The sequence below is a fragment of the Martes martes genome (genome assembly GCF_963455335.1).
Source record: "Martes martes genome assembly, chromosome: 8".
In the NCBI taxonomy this organism is placed as follows: Eukaryota; Metazoa; Chordata; class Mammalia; order Carnivora; family Mustelidae; genus Martes; species Martes martes.
Window position 1 is genome coordinate 56,412,413 of NC_137895.1, and position 20,176 is coordinate 56,432,588.

General features: G+C 46.5%; 1 protein-coding gene across 1 annotated transcript in view; it reads right to left on the reverse strand.

The window, feature by feature from the left end:
- Nucleotides 1-3,828: 3,828 nt before the first annotated feature.
- GRIN2B (glutamate ionotropic receptor NMDA type subunit 2B) overlaps nucleotides 3,829-20,176 on the reverse strand; it is a gene marked incomplete at both ends in the record, with an annotated part of 280,489 nt that continues 264,141 nt past the window's right edge. The window contains 4 exons of the mRNA XM_080811797.1: nucleotides 3,829-5,685; nucleotides 8,009-8,247; nucleotides 11,517-11,704; nucleotides 13,558-13,718. Of these exons, the coding sequence (XP_080667923.1) occupies nucleotides 3,829-5,685; nucleotides 8,009-8,247; nucleotides 11,517-11,704; nucleotides 13,558-13,718 (2,445 nt within the window). The remainder of the gene's footprint in view (nucleotides 5,686-8,008; nucleotides 8,248-11,516; nucleotides 11,705-13,557; nucleotides 13,719-20,176) is intronic.

Consider the following 20,176-nt stretch of genomic DNA (forward strand, 5'->3'; position numbering starts at 1 on the left):
ATGGATTCTAAAGAAAATTGGAACCGGTGCTCTCGAGGGTGTCTGTGGAATCTCAGAGTTTTGGATAGATCGGGTCTTTGTGCAGACCAATCTGTGGAGTAGAAGGGGCTTACTGCTGAATTCAACCTCATGCATTTTACTGGCTTGTTATTTTGGAATGAAGTAACATCTACAACTTGACAAGGCTTGGCCGTCCTTTCTATAAGTTTTCTTGAGCAGGCCACAAGTACCTTATTTGGTCCCAATTCAAAAATCCAGCTGAAGAGGAATGACCAAGGGGCCAAGGAAAAGGTTGAGAAAAATGAAATTATCCAGCTGACAGCTTTTGACGATGGGAGGATAGGACAAAATAGGATGTAACATCTTGCGTAAATGGATTTGGGCATTTCACCCCATGGTAGATTGAGAGAGGCTGCCACCCTTCACAAAACAAATGATCCAGTGAAAGAAACTCTGCTTGTCTGGTTAATCCAAGGTCAGGTATGGATCCCTGGCTCGAGGCAAATAGCACCTTCCTGAGCGCAGAAATGAGGACAGGGCAAAATAAAGTCACTACTGGCACGGTCCCTCAAGTACCCACCCTTCTACCTCTAAAACCAACTTCTGCAACCTTTCCAAGAGAATCATCTGGCCACTGAGTTTTGAGCAGATCTGGTCATCTTTTCTAGAAAAGCATGCACATGTGTAAGACATATATTCAGGGCGACCTCCCTGTAACCAGATATCACATGCTTCCAAGAGTAGACTTAGTGGGAATTTTCTGGGTGTGCTTGCAGTGCTGATCCCTAAGGAGTGAGGGAGGGAGTCAGGAGGGGGCCAGTACTCAGGGACTAGGAAGAAAGGGCAGGTTTGAGAAGGTTGTTCGACATCACAAGGGGGTATTTGGGAGATTTCTCAGGACTGAGCTTCCTGAAACCTCTCAGCCACATCAAGGCTGAGGGTTAATTTGACCTCAATTCTGATTTAAGCCCTTTTGGGAATCTTTCCTATCCATTTTCCCTGTGCTGACATGGAAAATATGGTGCCCCCAGCTTGGCTTTGCGTGGAATGTGGTAAGCTGGGGTCTACCTAGAAGATAGGAGTGGGACCTGGGTTTCGCTTAGAGCCAAACCGGACCCAGTGCCAAGCCCAGGCGGACGGGCATGAGCACTTCTCATGGACCAAGAAGATTGGTGAGGTGGGGAGGCATGGACAACAAATTATTTTTCCCTGGCTTTTTCACCACAGTGGCCTCCATCCACATACACTTGTCCCCAGACACCCTGAAGCAAAAGCCATACAAAACAATTCCCCCGATGGAAAATGAAAACCCATAGCAAAACACTTTCCCCCCCTCTTCATTCCCAACCCACCCCACTCCCTCCAGCCCACCACCCTGGATACTCACAAGAGAACACTTTATCTATACAAAATTAATTAGAAAACAAAATATTTACATATGAAATAAACACCATCTTGATTTCTGTCACCAGTGGAGACCGACAGAGCCCCCTTTGTTCTAGATTGCTGTTCGCTAGGTTTAGTTGGTTTGGTTTTTTATTTGAAAGGGGTGAGGTAAGAGGAAGAGTGAGGGGAGGAGCCCCTGACCCCTGGACAGAGTCAGGGCGAAGCAATGTTTGTATGGCCCTTCTCCTTCTTCCTCCTGGAGACGCCTCACGCCCTCTGTCCTCTCTCTCAAAGTCTTTTCCTTGAATCTAAGGTAAAGCACTCCACGCTCCTCTCTCCAAATCTGTGAGAGGTTCAGCCCCTTGCCCCCAGGTTCGTTTTAGAAAGGAAACATAGCTTTACAAGGCCTTCAGTTGGCTTTAAAATGAAAGATACTGAGGTAAAAATCAAGGAGGAGGGCAGGGGACAGCAGTCAAGGGTGGGGGATGAGGAAGGGTAGTGAGTCAGGGCAAACAGGAAGGCAAAGAGCAGCCCTGGAGGGGGTGACTTGAAGAGACATGGCAGCTTCCTTCCAGAGGAGGTTGAGCACCTTTCTGGTTTATGTGTCCTGTGTGCAACATGGAGATCCTGCAGTCAAGCTTCCAAACAGACCCGGGGCTCTTGGGCTGCCACCCTGGGTAAGGGGAGGAAGGCAGGACAGTGGAGCTGACCCGCAGAACACCCCCTCCCCAAGTTTCAGGACCGGCAGTGACAGATATTCATTTCCCTTCGCAAGTGTCCGACTTAGTGAAGGGGGCATTGCATCTTCCAGTACCCTCATCCCTGGAGTTTTCTCTATAGAGAGAGAGATATATATATAAATACACATATTTATATATATATTTTTATTCTCGAAATGGTACACCTGGGAGGGAAAGGAGGTGCAGCAGGAAGGTGGAAGGGCTTCTACTGAGAGTGTCCACATTGGGCTCAAGGTCACATTCTCAGGGAGCCAGACCCAGTGGGGTAGTGAGGGAGTCCCTTCCCCTGCACCCTCTCCACTTCCAAATCTCTCCCCTTCCCTCCACGTCTCCTGAGCTGTACTCACGGAGCAAGCTCATTCCCCTCAGCTGTCTGTCTGTTCCCTGTCAGTTGTGACCAGTTCTGTGGCACAAGCTCTCCTCGCTCCAGGTTAAGTAAGAAGGGATCAAAGCATTGAAAACATCCCCCTCTCTCACTTACCCTACCACACACAGCTCCCCTATTCTTCCAGCCTGACCTAGCTCCTCCCCAAACCTGGGCCAGCTGAAGGTGTAAAAAGCTCAGTAAAGCTTTAGAGGATCTTTTGCTCTCGAGTGTGGGCCAAAGGATCACGGCTGCTTCTATTTCCCTGTTGCCTTCCTGGGAGATTCTCCGTCAAAGCAGGTTGAACCACAGAGCAGTTACTCTTGCACCTTGCTCTTGGAGGACGGTTCATCCCCTTTTTGTCTGGACCGCATCATCTTCTCGGTCAAGAACTTCCATCCTCCTCGTTCAGGAAGGGCGAAGGGGAGAGACAGCCAACACTTGGGTAACATACGACCATCTCTGTTTGTATATAAGCCAAACCGAGCAACTGTTTGGGAACGTTGGAAGAAACGGCATCATGAGTCAAGGTCACCTTGTCTACACGTACAGGCCCCTGAATGCGTGGCTGTGTAGACCACAGGCATGTACAAATGTACAGGGACACTCGTGCACATGCAGTCTGTCCTCTCTTGCCTCGAATGCACCAAGGAGCACAGCTCTGATGTTCTGTCCGTCATCCACCCGTGACCTTTCTGTCCCAGTTCACCACCAATGGGTCTCAAGGAATTGAAATGAACTTTTTTTTTTTTTTTTTGGCTTATATATAAACACGCATGGCCTCCTGCCCTCTGCATGGCACGCGAGCCCCAAACAGATGTCACAGAAGTGGCAAGAATTTAGCAAAAGCCTCTTTGCCTTCACAGACAGTAGGCTAAATGGTCCCATTGGGATGCTTTCACTTTCTCACCTACACCTATAGATCCGTTTGGGAAGAGCTATCCTGTGCTCACGCGGCCTCCTTTTGTTTCTCCCGCTTCGCTCCGAGCAGGTGGCAAATAGTCCTTCTGTGCTGGGAGGAAGCCTTCGCGCAGACCCTTCTTCTCTCCACTCTGCCCTCCCGGTGCTGTGCTGAGCAAGCCCACCATACTCTTTCCCACGACCAGGAGCGACAGACAGGTGGGGAAGGAGGAGAGAGCCGGAAAGGGAGGAGAGACGGTGCTGGTCACCGGGGTTGCCCTCAGAAGGAATCAGAACTCCAGGATTCCATAAATAAAGGAAAACAAGAAAGGAGCAAATGGGAACCAAGTTCACCCCCGTCACCCTCCGTGACATGCGCACCACACGCCCACAGCCCCACCCTCCCATACCCACCTTCAACCCTCTCTCTTCCCTCACTCAGACATCAGACTCAATACTAGAAAGTTTCTCATAAACATGCCCATTGCTGGAGCCGTTGAAAGCCCTGGGGTTTTTGTTGTTAGGCACACAGGGGTTGGACTGGTTCCCTATACAGATGTCTTTCTGGAAACGGCCTGGCACAGCCCCGTGAAGGGCCGAGACCACCGGCTTGTTGGTGACAAGGGCGCGGAAGTCTGGCCTGGCTTTCGGCGCCCCCGCCCCCGTGGGCTGCCTGAAGAAGTAGGATTTGCTGCCGTGGAGCAAGCACTGGTCGTCCCCGAAAGTGGGGATGAAAGGGTTCTGCGTGACCCGGTCAGGGTAGAGCGACTTGCTGAGCATGTAGCCGCCGCCGGGGTTGTTGTGGTGGTGGTGTCCGGCGGCGGGCACTGAGGACTTGTTGTTGGCAAAGGTGCTCTCGCCGGCTGGCATCTCGAACATGTGGGCGTAGGGACTGCCGTCCAGGAAGCGGCCCTTGTCTTTCAGGCTCACGCTGCGCGGGGCCAAGGCGGCTTCTTCCTTCTGCAGGTCCACGAACGTGTCGTACGAGTGCTGCCGGCGCAGTTTGTTCCGGGTCTTCTTCTGGGCCTTGGAGTTGGTCGGGCTCTGGGGGTACTTGGCGCTGGGGGCGTTGGATGGCACCGCCACGGGGGCGGCTGGCTGGTCCAGCTCCTGCAGGGAGTTGTCCTCACTGATGTCGTACAGATTCCCTGCTTTCTTGCAAGCCTCGCACCGGATGCACGCCTGCCGGCCCGAGTTCTGCCCGCTCACCGTCGTGGGGTAGTTGTGCAGCTTGGAGGGGCAGCTGCGGCAGAAGTTGCCCCCGGAGCGGTCCTCCCAGTCCACGTTGGTCAGGTTCTTCTCCCAGGGAGCCGGGACCCCGCCAACCACGCCGTGTTTGTCGCCCGCCCCGTGCTTGAGGTGAGACCTGTTGGTGCAGGGACCGCCTCCGCTGACAGAGTCACGCTTGAAGTCGTCGCTCTGCTCCTTGTAGATATCCGTCAGGTCCACGTGCTCCCAGTGTGGGGAGTTCTCCTTGGTGCGGAACTGGTCCAGGTAGAAGTCCCGGAGCCCTTCCTTGTCCCTGAAGTAGCGCTTGTGGTCAGGGGAGCGGGGGGGCCGGCGGCGGTAGGCCAGCTCGATCTCGTCGAACTCCCGGCGGGACTTGGCCGAGGCGGGCCGCTTCTTCAGGCTGTCCTTGTATTGCTGCTTACGCCTCTTGGCGGCGTTGCCCTCGATGTTTCCGTAGGTGACCGTGTGGGTGGAGATGTCGGACACGTCTGAGCGGATCAGGTCATCGTGGCCGCTGTAGCGGTCGCTCTTGAATGAGAATTTGCCGTACAGGTCACTCAGCTGGCTGTGTTTGGAGGAGGGGAGGCCAATGTCCAGGGGCTTCTTGCTGATGGACCGTGGCTGCGTGGTGAAGGGCGGGTTGTCACAGTCGTAGAGCCCGTCAATGGAGCTGGCGCTGCCGATGCTGTGGGGCCGGTGGTGGTGGTGATAGTGGTCTTGGTACACATTGCTGTCCTTCAGCTGCAGGTTGCCGAAAGTTCTCTCTACCTCGCTGATATAGTCGCTGAAGAGGTTCTCCTCGCACGGCGGGTTGTTGTAGGACTTGCAGTCAGAATGTGTGAAGCTACGGCGGTGCTCGGAGATGTCGTAGACGGACGACTCGCGCCGGATGAAGTCCAGGGCACTCTGGGGGGAGCCGTTCACGCCGGACAGGTTGGCCATGTTCTTGGCCGTGCGGAGCAGGCGCAGGATGTTGGAGTGTGTGTTGTTCATGGTCGCGGTGGGGGAGTTCATCACGGACTGGCGCTCCTCGATCGCCACTCCATGGATGCAGCTGTAGATACCCTGGAGCGGGAAGAGGGGGAGATGGGTCGGGTCTCCGTGGACAACGCTCACCCCCCGCCCCACTACCATCTGTCTCGCTGGAGAAGAAAAGTCAGGGAGAGCATGAAACCGTCTTAGGATACTCATAGGCTGACAGGGCTAGAAGCTCGCCCAAGCTGTCATCTGAATTGAGCGAGTTTCCTATCATGAGCTGAGCTTCGTGGCCTGGCTCTCCGAGAGGGGACACGGCCACTCCAGGTGACTTGAGAAAATAGACTGGAATCAGAAGACATGACATTCTACACTGCCACCCCGCCATTGACTTGCATTGATTTTCCTTTCTAGGCCTAAGTTTCTGCATCTTAAAAATGAGGTCGTGATAGCAACAGACGGCAAAAATTACCATCAGCTGCCTGGAAATCGACAGCCATGTGCCATGGGCATCGGGGCTGTTCTGTCCTGGCTGGCCACCCCAGCTGCCTGTACAGCACAGGGGAGCTCAGAGCTCACAAAAGCCACTCTTTTCTAGCTCTGACAAATATTGAGTGCCTTTTAGGGTTTGGGTCACCAAAGAATGGCTGAGGGGTTCTCTTCTTGAGCCAAGCATGAACCAAATTCACAGAGAGTCAGAGAGCCCTGGGGTCAAAGAAGGATTTTTCTCCCGCTGTGCCCTACACTGTGGGAGGGCAGAACTGGGACAGATATCAAGTCCTGAATAGGAATAAATAATTCCCTTGTTCTCCTGAGCTCCTGGTTTCCTTCTAATACTTTCTCACTCCCTTAATCTTATCATACATAATTAATATTGTGACAAATTAGTATTGATTGAGAACTCCCTGGTGCAGCTCTGTGTACGAGGCCTTGAGGAACACCGTCCAGGAGAGGTAATGGGTTGGGGTCAAGTCCCAAGTCAAGCTAAGCTGCTAATGTCTTGCTCTCTGCCTTGACAAGCGGACACACTTGGAACTTTTCTCCCTGGCAAGGGAAATATATGACGGGGAGGTCATTTGAATTGGGTCTTTGAAACAAAGGGGATTGATCTGGAAGGGAAGTTGCCCTGGTAGATGGGGAGGAGAGCAGAGAAGATCAGAACAGAGAACTGCAGCTAAGTGGGTAAGAAGAGAGATTTAGGTGAGGTGAGCCTTGCCGTCCCAGAGGGCAGTAGTGAGACCCGAGACCTTCAAGGTGAAGTTACTCTCCTTGCTTTCTAACCCTTTTTGATTACAGCCAAGGGAAAGTACTGAGTTTTTCCTCTACAAAGGCCTTAATTGTGCTGTAGGCCTATGAATGGGATTTCTATTACAGGCCACCAACTCCCACTGCTTCTGCCAGCACCCTATCTGGGACCTTAGAAAGGACCGCACCGTGGAGCAATGTGGCTAAGGGACCACACGTCCTTCTTCCTGCTTACTTACTGAATGGCTTGAATCAGCTCACAGCCAGAGAGGAAACTGTTCTCTATCACTAAAATACTATGGGAAATGATGAAAAGATAGAACAACTTAATGAGAAATTCATTCCCTTACATAACTCCATTAGGGCCGAAGTTAGTTATATTTGAAATCTAACCTCTATTCTAAAAGGATATCTGAGGTCACATCTCATGAATGAATCCCATAACCTTATTGACGAAATTAAAAGAGGCCTGCTTCCCCCCCCCGCCCCCGCCTCCCCGTGATCCTCTGTTCATATTTAAAACTGAATTCCGGATCCTCGCTTTGGACTTGAAACTTAGAAAAGACCTAAGTAAAGAACACCTTAAGAGTTATACTCGTGTTCCAATTAAGGAAGTTTCTGGAATGTAAATTTCTCATGGATCAGTACTTACTTCTGAAGGTTCTGTAAAGCTCTTTAACCCCCTACAACTCACACGTGGTTAAAACAGCATGAATAGTGGAACTACCAATAATATATCTTTGTATGTCAGAATAAGAGAGATATATTACATTTCACTATTTGAGTAGAGACGTGATTTTTTAAAAAAAGACTAAATGATTAATACATCCCATACGGAATTAACTAATGGTGATGGAAGGCATTTGGTAGAAGGCCAAATTTTTCATTTTGATTGATCTGTCAGTTCTTATTGGGAACCAAACGCCCAAACCCCACACACAAAGCTGCTCCTTGAAGGAAAAATAATATCACCTGTTTTTTTGTTTTGTTTTGTTTTTGAGCCACCTGAAATTTTATCACCCAACCCCTAGGGGAAACGTACATGATGTAGTTTCTGACGTTAGCTGCACAAGGTTGGAGTTAGTGCTCGCCCGGGTCTCCCTGCTTCGCACAGTGCTAGACTAAGCCGTCCTTCCCAAGCTCCCAGCACCTCCATCAAAACACTTACTCTGCTGATGGAGAAGACCATGCCAGGCTTGCCAGAACAGACACCCATAAAGCAGTGCCGGAACTGCCAATAGAATAGGTGTTCGCAGATGAAGGTGATGAGACTGAGAGCCATGGCTGCCCCCAACATGTAGAAGACGCCTGCCATGTTGTCAATGTCCAGCTGGCTGCTCATGACCTCATTCTTTTCGTTGTGGCAAATGCCAGTGAGCCAGAGAGCTTCCAGCTCCTCCATCTCCCCTGGACACATGGCAGAAAGGAAAACAAAAGAGAAGACAGAAGAGCAGAGAAAGGGGACAAGAAGGGGTATTGGGGAAGAAAGAGAAAAACATGAGAGAGAAGGAGACACGGAGAAAGAAAATTAATAAAGTTCTCAGCAATTTTATTAATATCACTATATATTAACTCATCCATGTATTCGAAAAAGTATTCAGTGACAGCTCAGTGTGGGTACTGCAGTGACACAAAGATATGAGGCATTACCCCTGCTCTCCATTATCTATCCAGTGGCAACTGGTACATAAATAATTAATATGACTAGCAATATGCAGGTAACAGGGGTTCAAATTCAGGAGACTAATTTTGTGGATGGGGTGGCCAGTGGGTTTTCATGAGGAAGGTAGGACTTCAGAGGGACAGAACGAATGGGTGAATTTTAATTTAACTTGCATGAAAAGGCACTCCAAGTGGCAGAAATGGCATGATCAATGGGAAAACACAAGGTTTGTTTGGGAAAGACATGCAGAACAGCTCAGCCAGAGTGAAAGGAGGCAAAGGAACCTGAACAAAAAAGGTTGAAGCAAGATTGCTGAGGGCTTGAGTATCAGACTAAGTAAGCATTTGTATTTTATTTTTAAGATAGTAAGAAATAACTTTAATTAAACACGAGATTCAGAAAATTGCTCTTGAAAATATGCAAATCAGATGGGGCTGGGGCTGGGGCAGGAGGGACCTAAAGAGATAAGCAGGGAGACTGTCTGTCTCCCCAAGGACCCTCACACGTACTGATCTCTTGTTGCAGAGGGAAACAGAAATGTTAAGACCGAAGGGGAGGAAGCTTGAATCAAACGAGACCACCGAATTCAGACCTGCCTCCTTGTAACACCACTTAGAGAAGCTTTGATTAATTCGATTCATGCCGGGGACAATAACCTTTATCCACTTCACTGGATACAAGGAATTAGTAAGGCAGAAACCTTAGACAAAAGGAAAATGAAGGAATCCATGTGCCCTAGAATACAACCAATTTTAGGCAAACAAAATTCTGAAAATCTCATGAAGCAAACCGCCTGTTTTAATAATTCCAGTTTGGCTAAAAATTTGAACTTTGCGTAAACTGACTAGAGCTTTGGCAACTTCTCCCAGCCATCTCTAGTGCCGCCCTTCCTCACTGACAGAGGCTCTGTTAATGCCTTTGTGTGAGAGCTACATGAGAATTACAGAAGCCCTCGTACCAACATAGCCTGTTAGCACTCCAGCTAGAACTCCCTCATCTTTTCAGTGTTAACCAAATCACTTTTCACTCATTGCTTTGATCAAACCATGATTTTCCTAACTAGTGGAACAACCAACTTCACCTGGATCTGAAAATCCAGCTGTGTTCTTCTGCCTCTCATCTCATCCCTAACAGCGAAGGTTCTATAGATATAATTTAGAGAACCGCCCGGCTGATGGCCTGTGTGGCCAAGCAGAGTCAGGCTGTTCCTTCATAACTGGATTTGCTTCTGGGAGGCTAACAGGAAGGTACTCCAGCCAACAAAGTGAAGAGGGTAGCGGAAGACACGAGTATAACGAAAGTACCACCTTACACCAGTTAGAATGGCCAAAATTAGCAAGACAGGAAACAACGTGTGTTGGAGAGGATGTGGAGAAAGGGGAACCCTCTTACACTGTTGGTGGAATGCAAGTCGGTGCAGCCACTTTGGAAAACAGTGTGGAGATTCCTTAAGAAATTAAAAATAGAGCTTCCCTATGATCCTGCAATTGCACTACTGGGTATTTGCCCCAAAGATACAGATGGAGTGAGAAGAAGGGCCATCTGTACCCCAATGTTTATACCAGCAATGGCCACGGTCGCCAAACTGTGGAAAGAACCAAGATGTCCTTCAATGGACTAATAGATAAGGAAGATGTGGTCCATATACACTATGGAGTATTATGCCTCCATCAGAAAGGATGAATACCCAACTTTTGCATCAACATGGATGGGCCTGGAAGAGATTATGCTGAGTGAAATAAGTCAAGCAGAGAGAGTCAATTATCATATGGTTTCACCTATTTGTGGAACATAAGAAATAACATGGAGGACATGGGGAGATGGAGAGGAGAAGGGAGTTGAGGGAAATTGGACAGGGAGATGAACCATGAGAGACTATGGACTCTGAGAAATAATCTGAGGGTTTTGAAGGGGCGGGGGGTGGGAAGTTGGGCCAGCCTGGTGGTGGGTATTGTGGAGGGCACAGATTGCATGGAGCACTGGGTGTGGTGCATAAACAATGTACTTTTCTAGTACACTGAAAAGTAATTAAAAAAATAAAAAATTTTTTAAAAAAGAAAGTGGAGATGAGATTTTTTTCCAAAGCAAGCTGGCTGCTCAGTCTCCTCCTAAGATGACACTGGGGAGGACCTTATGAGTGTTGGCCTCAGAGGACCCTGTCCCCAATTCCTGCTTCTTCTAGATGAAAGAGCAAGATGGGAGAGAGGGACGGATGGGTAGATGGCCACAGGTATATTTCTGTGCCATTTCTCTGGACCCAGAAAAAGCAGAGACCTTTTTGAAGGCCTATCCACTGCTCTGGCACATGTGTCTATACTAGCTTCTCTTACTTTATCCCTAAAGTTTAATCATACCCCATGATCCTGACACATATCTCCTTGACCAACTACTCTAATCCTTTCTCCTAAATTTCACCCAGTTATAGGTTGAATTGTGTCCCTGTCCAACACCTCCCCTCCTCATGCCAAATTCCTCTGTTGGAAGTCCTCATCTCCAATCCCTTGAAATGTGACTTTATTTGGAAATGAGGTAACTGCAGACAGAATTAGTTAAGAGGAGGTCATCCTGGAGTAGGATGGGCCCCTAATCCAATATAATTGGCATCCTTAAAAATGGCATCAATCAGGCATACACAGGTAGAGACAGGCAGCAGGCACGTAGGGAAAATGCTATGCAGACATGAAGGCAGAGATGGGGTGATGTGTCTGCAAGTGCAGGAATGCTCACAGTTGCCAGCAAACCACCATGAGCTGGGGGAGAGGCATGGAACAGGTTCTCCCTTGAGGCCCTCAGAAGGAACCAATGCTGACGCTTAGACTTCTGCCTCTAGAACGGTGAGCCAAATTTCTATCACCGAAGTCACTCAGCTGTAGTACTTTGTTTGGCAGTCTTAGGATACTCATACCTATCCCCCACGTTACTTTTCTGGAAAGGCTGGGGTTACAGGAGTGGAGAAGAAAGAAGGGTTGGTGTTTTGGACTGGCTATCAGAAGAGCCGCCATCTTTGACTCACCATCTCCGAACAGCTGCAGAATGGCAAGGTCCACCTGGCGCTTCCAGCCAGAATCTTTCTGGATGGCAATGCCATAACCAGTGGAAGCAAAGACCTTCCCACTGCCGATGGTCACCAGCTTGCAGCCTTCATCTCTGCCGGCCATGTAGTTCAGCACTGCTGCATCGTAGATGAAGGCATCCAGTTTCCTGTGCAAAACAGAAGCAAACAAACAATCCGGTGGAGGAATTCTAGTACAAAACTACCTATGGGGCCATTAATATGAAGCAGTAGGGTTCCAGCAAGCGATGGGGAGAACCCATTCAAAGTAAGGCTTGAGTTGGGACTCAGCCAGAATCTAAAGCCTAAATCCCAGGCCGTTCTTTATGTGATTTCAGGTTGAAAGGAGGAGTTCTTTCCCTCCCACTGGGAATGATGAGAATGTAAGTTGGGCCTGAAGCCAACTCATAAGCTGTGTCTGAAAGCAGAAGGAGTAAAAAGGAATCAATAAAAATAATAACCGAAATAATGAAAAGTAACCATCACGATGGTAACAACAAATAGCATGGGTTAGATTTATATAACATTTTTCATTTCTCAGTTCATTACAGTCCAGAGTGGGGATAAGTGTAGGTGTATATGTTTCAATAGCTGTGCAATGCTATTTTTGTGGTCAGAAAGGTTTCAATATTCTGTTTTGCAGCACAAGGAAAGAAATGAGTATTCTGGGTGGTAGCAGCACAGGCTTGTTAAGAGCAAATGTGCGCAACTACAGGAGAACCCAACGTATAGAAGCATCCAGACCTCTCAAGTTCCGAAACATCTAGGAATCTCATTTTATATAGTGTACTTTCCAAGGAAGGAATATGCAAGGGAAGGGAGTATGACTAGGGGTAATGGCAAGAAGGCCTGGACCAATATTTCAAGCCAACATTTAAACACATCAAACGTAGAGAAAGAAATTCAGATACAGCCATATAGGTAGGTAACATAGAGAGGTCTGCAAGAAAGAAAAGCATGCGTCCTCCCTTTCACATTTACAAGGTAAGTTAGCTTTATCCCTCCTTGAGGAAAAATAAGCCCTTTCTGGTATGATAAGATACAAAACCTTTTCCAAAAAGCCCATAAGTACCGATAGAAAAGTGGCACACCAAAAAAACCCCCCAAAACTCTAATATGATTGACAACTGTGGATATACCAGGGGCCAGACGACATACCACGGTGGTCCCATGCCCAAGCTCAAATCCCGTCTCCCAATACCTCCTGTGATTTTATGGTGATAAGACAGAGTCTAACAGTATTTAAGTAAACAGGCATCTGGGTGCCTTTTCCAGAACTGGAGCCACTGGGAGGTCCAAGTGTGGCTAGTCATCATACAACACAGGAAATGAGTTACAAGACCCCTTTACCCCTAAGTCCCAACATCTATGATGCTCAGTTATCTTATTCCACAGCTGTGGCTTCCAGAGGCCAAATGAATAAAGGGACCAAATGAATAAATGAATAAAGGCTGGGATTATGCAAGCCCACATATCTGCAGTTTGTGAGCTCCTCTTAACAAACAAATACTTTCTAGAGTATAAAGCTGGATCAAAGAACACCAACAAAAACTGGAACTGGAGATCAGTCAACACATTCTCACTGCTTGTTGTCTAAAAACCTTCACCCTTTTCTTCTTTCACTTCTCCCTTACCCACAAGACCCCAGAATCATCATTTTCACCTTCTGGTCAACAGCTCTTTATTTCATGTGTAATACATGAACCTTAGCCTTGACTCGTCCCTTCTACTTTTATGGCCATTTCATTCCTGTTTCATGGTTACATTAAGGCAAGTAGAATATAATTTGTAAAACAAAAATACATAGAGGTGTATGATAGCATAGGAATCTTTGTGTACTGGCCTGAATTATATTGTCAAATTCAACTTGGAAATCCACAGAAAGCAAATGCAGTCTTCTTTGGTTTAACTTTGGCACCCAAGCACAATATACCTAATTCAGTGTACATTTAATAAATGTGAGAAACACATCAAAGACTCTGAGCTTGGAAGCAGTTCTTACCCTGTTTTCAGGGAGAGCAATGCATCATCTACACCCCTCTGGTTGAACTTTCCCATGTAGGCATGCATTTCTGCGTAGTTATTGCGAATATTCCTCTCTGTGCTGCCATTGGGCACAGTCCCAAAGCGAAAAGGGGGTGAGAAGTCATTAGGTCTCTGGAACTGGAGAGAGAGAAAGAGAGTGAGAGGGAGAGGGAGAGAGAGAGAGAGAGAAAGAAAGAAAATGCTTCAGAAAATGTGAGGAGATATTAAGTTAGCATTCGTGGATTTATAGGGAAGGGACCCGGCTATAGTTCACCAAATACATCCGCCCTCACTCAGGAACAGCAGATGCTAACTGAAAGAGGACTCCAACTTGATTTAATACATATCATTGAGGGCTTTCTAGTAGACCAACCCTGGATTTAATATATAACCTTTGCGTGTTCCATTTACGCATACTGCTCAATACCAGTGATGATGGGAGTATGGAGCTTAACTGCAGTGGGTTAGTCACCTTTATACCTGGAAACTGTGTAAAACATGTTTCCAGGCCTCTTCAGTTAAGGGCCTGAATACACTGTCATTGCAACATTTGAAGCTATAGGACTTCAGTGGGATGAGCTACAATGTACTCCCGAAAATAATTTGTTGGGTATCAAATATGTTTTGCTAAGAAATTTTCTCTTGACCTCCCTTGATGCATTAAAAGCCCATTATTTATTCTACAAGAGTTATAGAATAAATTGTAAAATCAAAAACAATTTTAATTATGTTACTTCCCTTAAGAACTGGGAGTGGATCTCCAGTGCCCAGCAGAACAAAGTGAAATCTCTTAGATTTTTCACCCCTATGACATCAAGCTTTATTTCTGGTATTGCCCTGCAATGAGTAAGTCTGTACATTGCTTCCTGAACAAATAATTTATTCATTTGCATCTTCATGGCCTCAAATAGTCTGTCCCTTCAGCACGAACTCACTTTTCTCTTGAGGCCAATTCATGTCCTTCATCTCAAAAAGTAACTCAAAGCAGTTTCTTCTGAGTTCTTTCCTTCTGAGTTCTTTCTTCCATCAAGTCTACCCAAAAGGACTTGATGTTTTTAGTTTCTATCACACTACAAATGCAATTACGCACTAAATGAGCTGGCTAGATTCTGAGAGCCAGTCTCTGATACAGTCATTAAGAGTTTGAGCTTAGACTGAGAAAGATGTAAGTCGAACATCAGCTCCATCACTTACTACTGTGCGACCCTGGGCAAATAACATGAACTCTCTGTGCATCATTTCCTCATTTGCAAGAGGAAGACAATAATGTCTATTTTTCAAGGCTGTTATGTGGATTAAAGGATATAATGTCTAAGAAGTGCCTGCCATAGCACCTTGCACGCCGTGAGTCCGCACTACAGACTCTTCCTATTATTTTAAACTCATGCTTGTATTGCACATTCCCCAGTAAGCTTCCCTCTCCAACCCTCCCATTCTGTTAATACAGCTGTGATCAGACAGATCAGAGTAACGCTGCCATACCTTGGCATAGGAAAGACAATGGAGACATGTAAAGTCCTCTTGGTTTCAATACTATACCATTGACTTTGGAGATGTATTTTAAACTCTAACCTGCAAACTTAAGAGTACTCTGGTCCTCTGGACTTGTGTGGGATTATAGACATTCTCCTTTCACTTTTCCTTGACCTGAAAAGCTCAGGAGCATCTCAGAATATGGGGATTCGTAAACCACAAAATGTCACAGCACCAGGAACCACAAATGCCATCTTCAGGGCTCAGAGCTGGCCATAGTCAAAAGCAGAGTCATGCAGTAGTGTTAGGCGATCTGTGATGCATCAAAGACCACTACTTTCCTGACTCAAAGGCTCCCAGTCTGACTTACCACAGTGCTTTTTTCCATTAAGAGTTTTTGCTTAATTGGTCTTGAAAGGGCTGTGATTTTTAAGTGAATTAAAGAGTCACAAAGAATTTTAGAGTTGGAATAAGTCACTCAAGGTTAACTAGTCCAAGCCTCTCATTTCACAGATGAAGACTGAGGCAAAGAGGACAAGTAATTTGCTCAATGTCACGTAGTGGTAGTAATGGCTAACATTCTCTGGGATCAATTGGCTTAATTAATAGTATTCCTTACTGTGCCCAGCAGATAGCAAGTTTAAGTAAACAGAAATATGCTTTATTGGAAGGGACAGAATGCTATGCCTATCGCTGTCAATTATAACACTGCACTTGTTTGAAAAAAGGCATTCCCCAAATCAAAAGCAGAGTACGTACTCCAGCAGGCAGCAGTACGAATAAATGGACCCCCTTTAACCAGTGATTCCCCACTTCACTAGGGCAGTGACAACCAATGTTCACAATGATCAAGATATTCTAGGGCCCAGAGTATTTTCTGAAACATCAGTGAAAGTTGAAATCATGTCCAGTTCTAGTCCAGTAAAAATTATTATATTTCTACTTTTTTAAAAATTGGCAATCCACATAAGGTATATGCAACAATTTTGATTAACCAAATGGATCGGATGCCCTGAGTGCCTCACTTCCTGAAGAAGCTAGATTATGGAAAGTTTCCGGACTCCTATTTCATAACTTCAAGTTTTAAGTTATCTTCAGATTTCCAGATGCTGTTTTATAACTATGTCCTTGAATAAATAAAAACTAAAGAAATGATCAAGGACCTAAAATAGCCAACAAGATGATTTCGCAAAAAAAGGCAAAAAGTTGAAGGTCTTAGAAGACCTGACTTTTAGACTTGTCATAAAATGATAGTGATTGTGAAGGTGTGACATGAGCATAGAGAGAATAAGGAGTTTCATCAGAAGACAGTAGAGTGCCCATCCATACACCAACAAATATGGCGCAAAGGCAGATAAAGTGGAGATGGGAGTGTCTTCAACAAATGGTGCTGGAACAATTAGATATCCATATGCAAAAAAACACAAAAAACAAAAAAAAACTTCATTTCATACCTGACGAGATACAGAGAAATTAACACAAAGTGAATCAGACACCTAAATATGAACAATAATATTTCTAGGAGAAAATATGGGGAAAAGTCTTTGTAACTCCGAGTTACACTAAGATTTCTACATATGACACCAAAAACACAATCCACCAAAAGAAAGGAAAAAAAAAATTAGACTTCATCAAAATTAAGAACTCTTCAAAAGACAGTTAAGATCATGAAGAGACAAGCCACTAGTGGAGAGAAAATATTTGAAAATCGATTAAAGCTATTAAAAATCTAAAGGAAGTAAATGAAAACAGAGCAGGGCTCTGACTGAAAGCATCTTCCAGAAGTTAAGAATCAGAGGAACCAGCCAGCACTGAAAGAATGGGAAAGCGTAGTCTTGGAAAGGACTGGTCTTGGAGGCAGATAATTTGTGTTTGGCTTCTAGCTCTTTCTCTGACCAGCTGTGTGAACATGGGCAAGTTACTTATATTTACAGAGCCCCATTTTTCTGGAAGCATTATTTTTGATCAATAATGAGATAATAAATAGGAAACCACTCAACCCAATATCTGGCATGTGGTGGATTCTAAAATTTATTAACTGCTTCTGTGAGGGCGAAACTTTAATATCTAAAATTATCTTATGTTAGCCAGTGTTTCCTAAAACTCTTGTTCTCTAATTTGTTCCTTAAACTAGGCCAGCTCTGGCGACCAGGAATGTGAGTGTGCTGCCCTAGAATTAACCAATGCAGTAACAGGAGTGAGCTTGGCTTTTTCTTTGAAACTTCTTGTCCTAGCTTGTGAGGTTTAAATAAAACTCAGTTTTTTTTTTATTTTTTTTAAACTGTCATGGGAACTTGAACTTGACTAAAATTCATGACCACTGAGAACTGCATGTTCAGTGAGGCCTGTAGGGAAGAAGGAGACAATGATCTTCCAAATACCTCGATGCTTCCACTAAATGCCATGTAATAAAACGTACTCCAAGCTGTGAGGCATTATAGAGCACTTGTTTAACCTGAATGGTAATCAATGCTCTCTGGGACTTGGGGAGGGAGTAATATTTTGGACTGTCAAGAACCAAGCATCTTAAAATCCACAGAACAGGGAGGGAGGACCCCAAGAAACAATTAAAAAAAAAAAATTAAAAACCCAAATACGGAGAAGGGAGTTGAGGGAAATTGGAAGGGGAGGTGAACCATGAGAGACTATGGACTCTGAAAAACAACCTGAGGGTTTTGAAGGGGTGGGGGGTGGGAGGTTGGGGGAACCAGGTGGTGGGTATTAAGGAGGGCACAGATTGCATGGAGCACTGGGTGTGCAAAAACAATGAATACTGTTACGCTGAAAAGAAATAAAAAATTTTAAAATAAAAAAAAAACAACCCAAATACACTAAGGAGAGCGGTATTGGACTAAAACATTCTATCTGATTTTACGGTAGTGACCTTTAACACAGTATTCCTCATGGAATGTAATGAGTAATGTAACATGTAATGGCCACCTTTGGCCATTACAGGGCTTCCTTGAACATGGAAACTTTTTCCAGAGTTCTGCCGATTAGAATTATAACAGATTTAGACAGAGAAATAAAAGTGCAGAAAGGAACCTTAAGGATCAGCCGCACTCCACAGGTGAGGAAACTGAAGCCCCGAAGAGACCAAGTAAGTTGTCCAAGGCCACATGGCGAAGCAGGAGGACAAGCTGAGGCTTGATCTCTGGGAGCTGAGCCTTCCCACTGCCGGCTCCGTTGCTGGCTGACTAGCCCTACGACTGTGTGCTGGGATGGAAGACGCTCACTCGAAGTGGGGCCCCAGGGGAGGGTATCCTTCCCTTTCTGGCACATCAAGTGCTGACTCACACTCACCCCGTGGAATCAACACATGGCTTCCAGCAATTACTGTGGGCATGCACTTGCACAAGGGCAAAACCAGGCTGAATGTACTGAGAACTGTCATCCTACTTGATCCTCCTGGACAGAGGCAGGGAAACAGAGTTCAGCCCCCTTAGCTGTTCAGACCATTGTCTCAGCCCCCATCTTAATAACCTCCAAGTGAATTAGTCTTGGCAGCCGTGCCAGGACAAAGGTGCTAGAAGGCCAGGAGTAAAGGCCCCTGCCCTCTCCCAAAGACGAAGGGACTGGAGGGTCCTGGGGCTGCCATGGCTGCCGCCTTCCCAACAGAGACCCTCTCATAGAGCCTGTTGCAGAGAGAAGGGGAAAGGTATGCGGGGATCTGCTCCATTTCGTTTTACTTATTAAATAAATATACAAACTTATTTTCATGTGTATAAGGCATTATTGATTCACTCATAGTCTTACCTGTATCCAACACCTATGTATTTGCTGGTAATAACTCACATTATCTCCTTTAACTGTAATAATTAAAATGCATCAATTCATTTGGTAAATATTTGCCGAGCATCTGTTAGTGGAGAGGGCTGTATTAAGAACTATGGATACACAGATGAAAAAAGAAAATCCAGCTCTGTTTTCAAAAGATTTAACTATTAGAGAGTCAGAGATGTAAACATTCATTCATTTTTTTTCATTCATTCCTTTATTCACCCCTTTATTCTTTCATTCATGCAGATATTCAGCAAGGATTTGCCGGCATCTGCCATGTGCACCTGTTCTTCCGGGTGCTGGGGACACGGTATGAAGAAGAAGATGCTGCTTTTAGAGAGTGCACATCGAAAGGAGGGAGGCAAATGATAAGCATCCCCTCTTTAAATGTAGTGGAATTCTAGACAACCACCAATTCTTTGTTACTTCTCCCACCGAGGGGTGAGGTCTATGTTCCCTGTCCTCCATTCCGGCCTGGCCTTGGCAACTTGCTTGGCCAGCAGAATGTGCAGAAGTAACCTTCTGGGACTTCTGAGGCTAGGTCATAAGAAGCTTTGCAATTTCCACCTGGGCCTCCTGGAACCTCCCTTCCAGGGAAGCAGTCCACTGTGCAGAAAGTCCAGGAGCACTGAGGCCACCGTACTGGAGCCATCACAGTCACATGCAGGGTCCCAGCCTAGCCCTGGCTTCCAATGACTCCAGTCAGGGTACCAGGTAGGAGACGAAAGCCATCATGGACCCTGCAGCCCAGCCCAGCTGCCCAATGACTACCGCAGTCACCTCACTTGATGCCACATGAGGTGGAAGAATCAGCAGGTCGAGCCCTGCCCAAATATATGACCCTGACTCTCCCTCACCCCCGATCAAATGGTCAAATGCCATGGAATGGTTCTTGCTTCAAGCCACTGGGTGCTGGGGTAGCTTGCTGTGTAGCAAAAGATAACTGGAACACAGACGATGTCATGGAGTGCAAATGAAGGGCTAGGAAGGAGCCGAAACAGCTGTCAGATAGGAAAGAGTGACAGGCAGAAGAACAAGTTCTGACTGGCTGTCCTGCCCAGGCCCTTCGGAGCAGCTGGCATCTGAGTGAAGACCCACGTGATGTGAAGGAAGGAGGCGTCCGAGGACTGAGGGGGAGCGTGGAGCGGTGCCAGGGAACAGCAAACACAAAGGCCTGACCAGGGGATGAGCTCGGTGTGGGGAGGGGGGCAGTGAAGCATGTGAGACATGCTGGGGCACAGGCGTGCCTACCCAGCAGTCCGGAAGCTGCAGCGTGGGGGTCAAGGCTGGAAGAGAGAGCCTTCCCCTTCAACGAGAGGGGCAAAGGGGTTTCTAGATAGTGA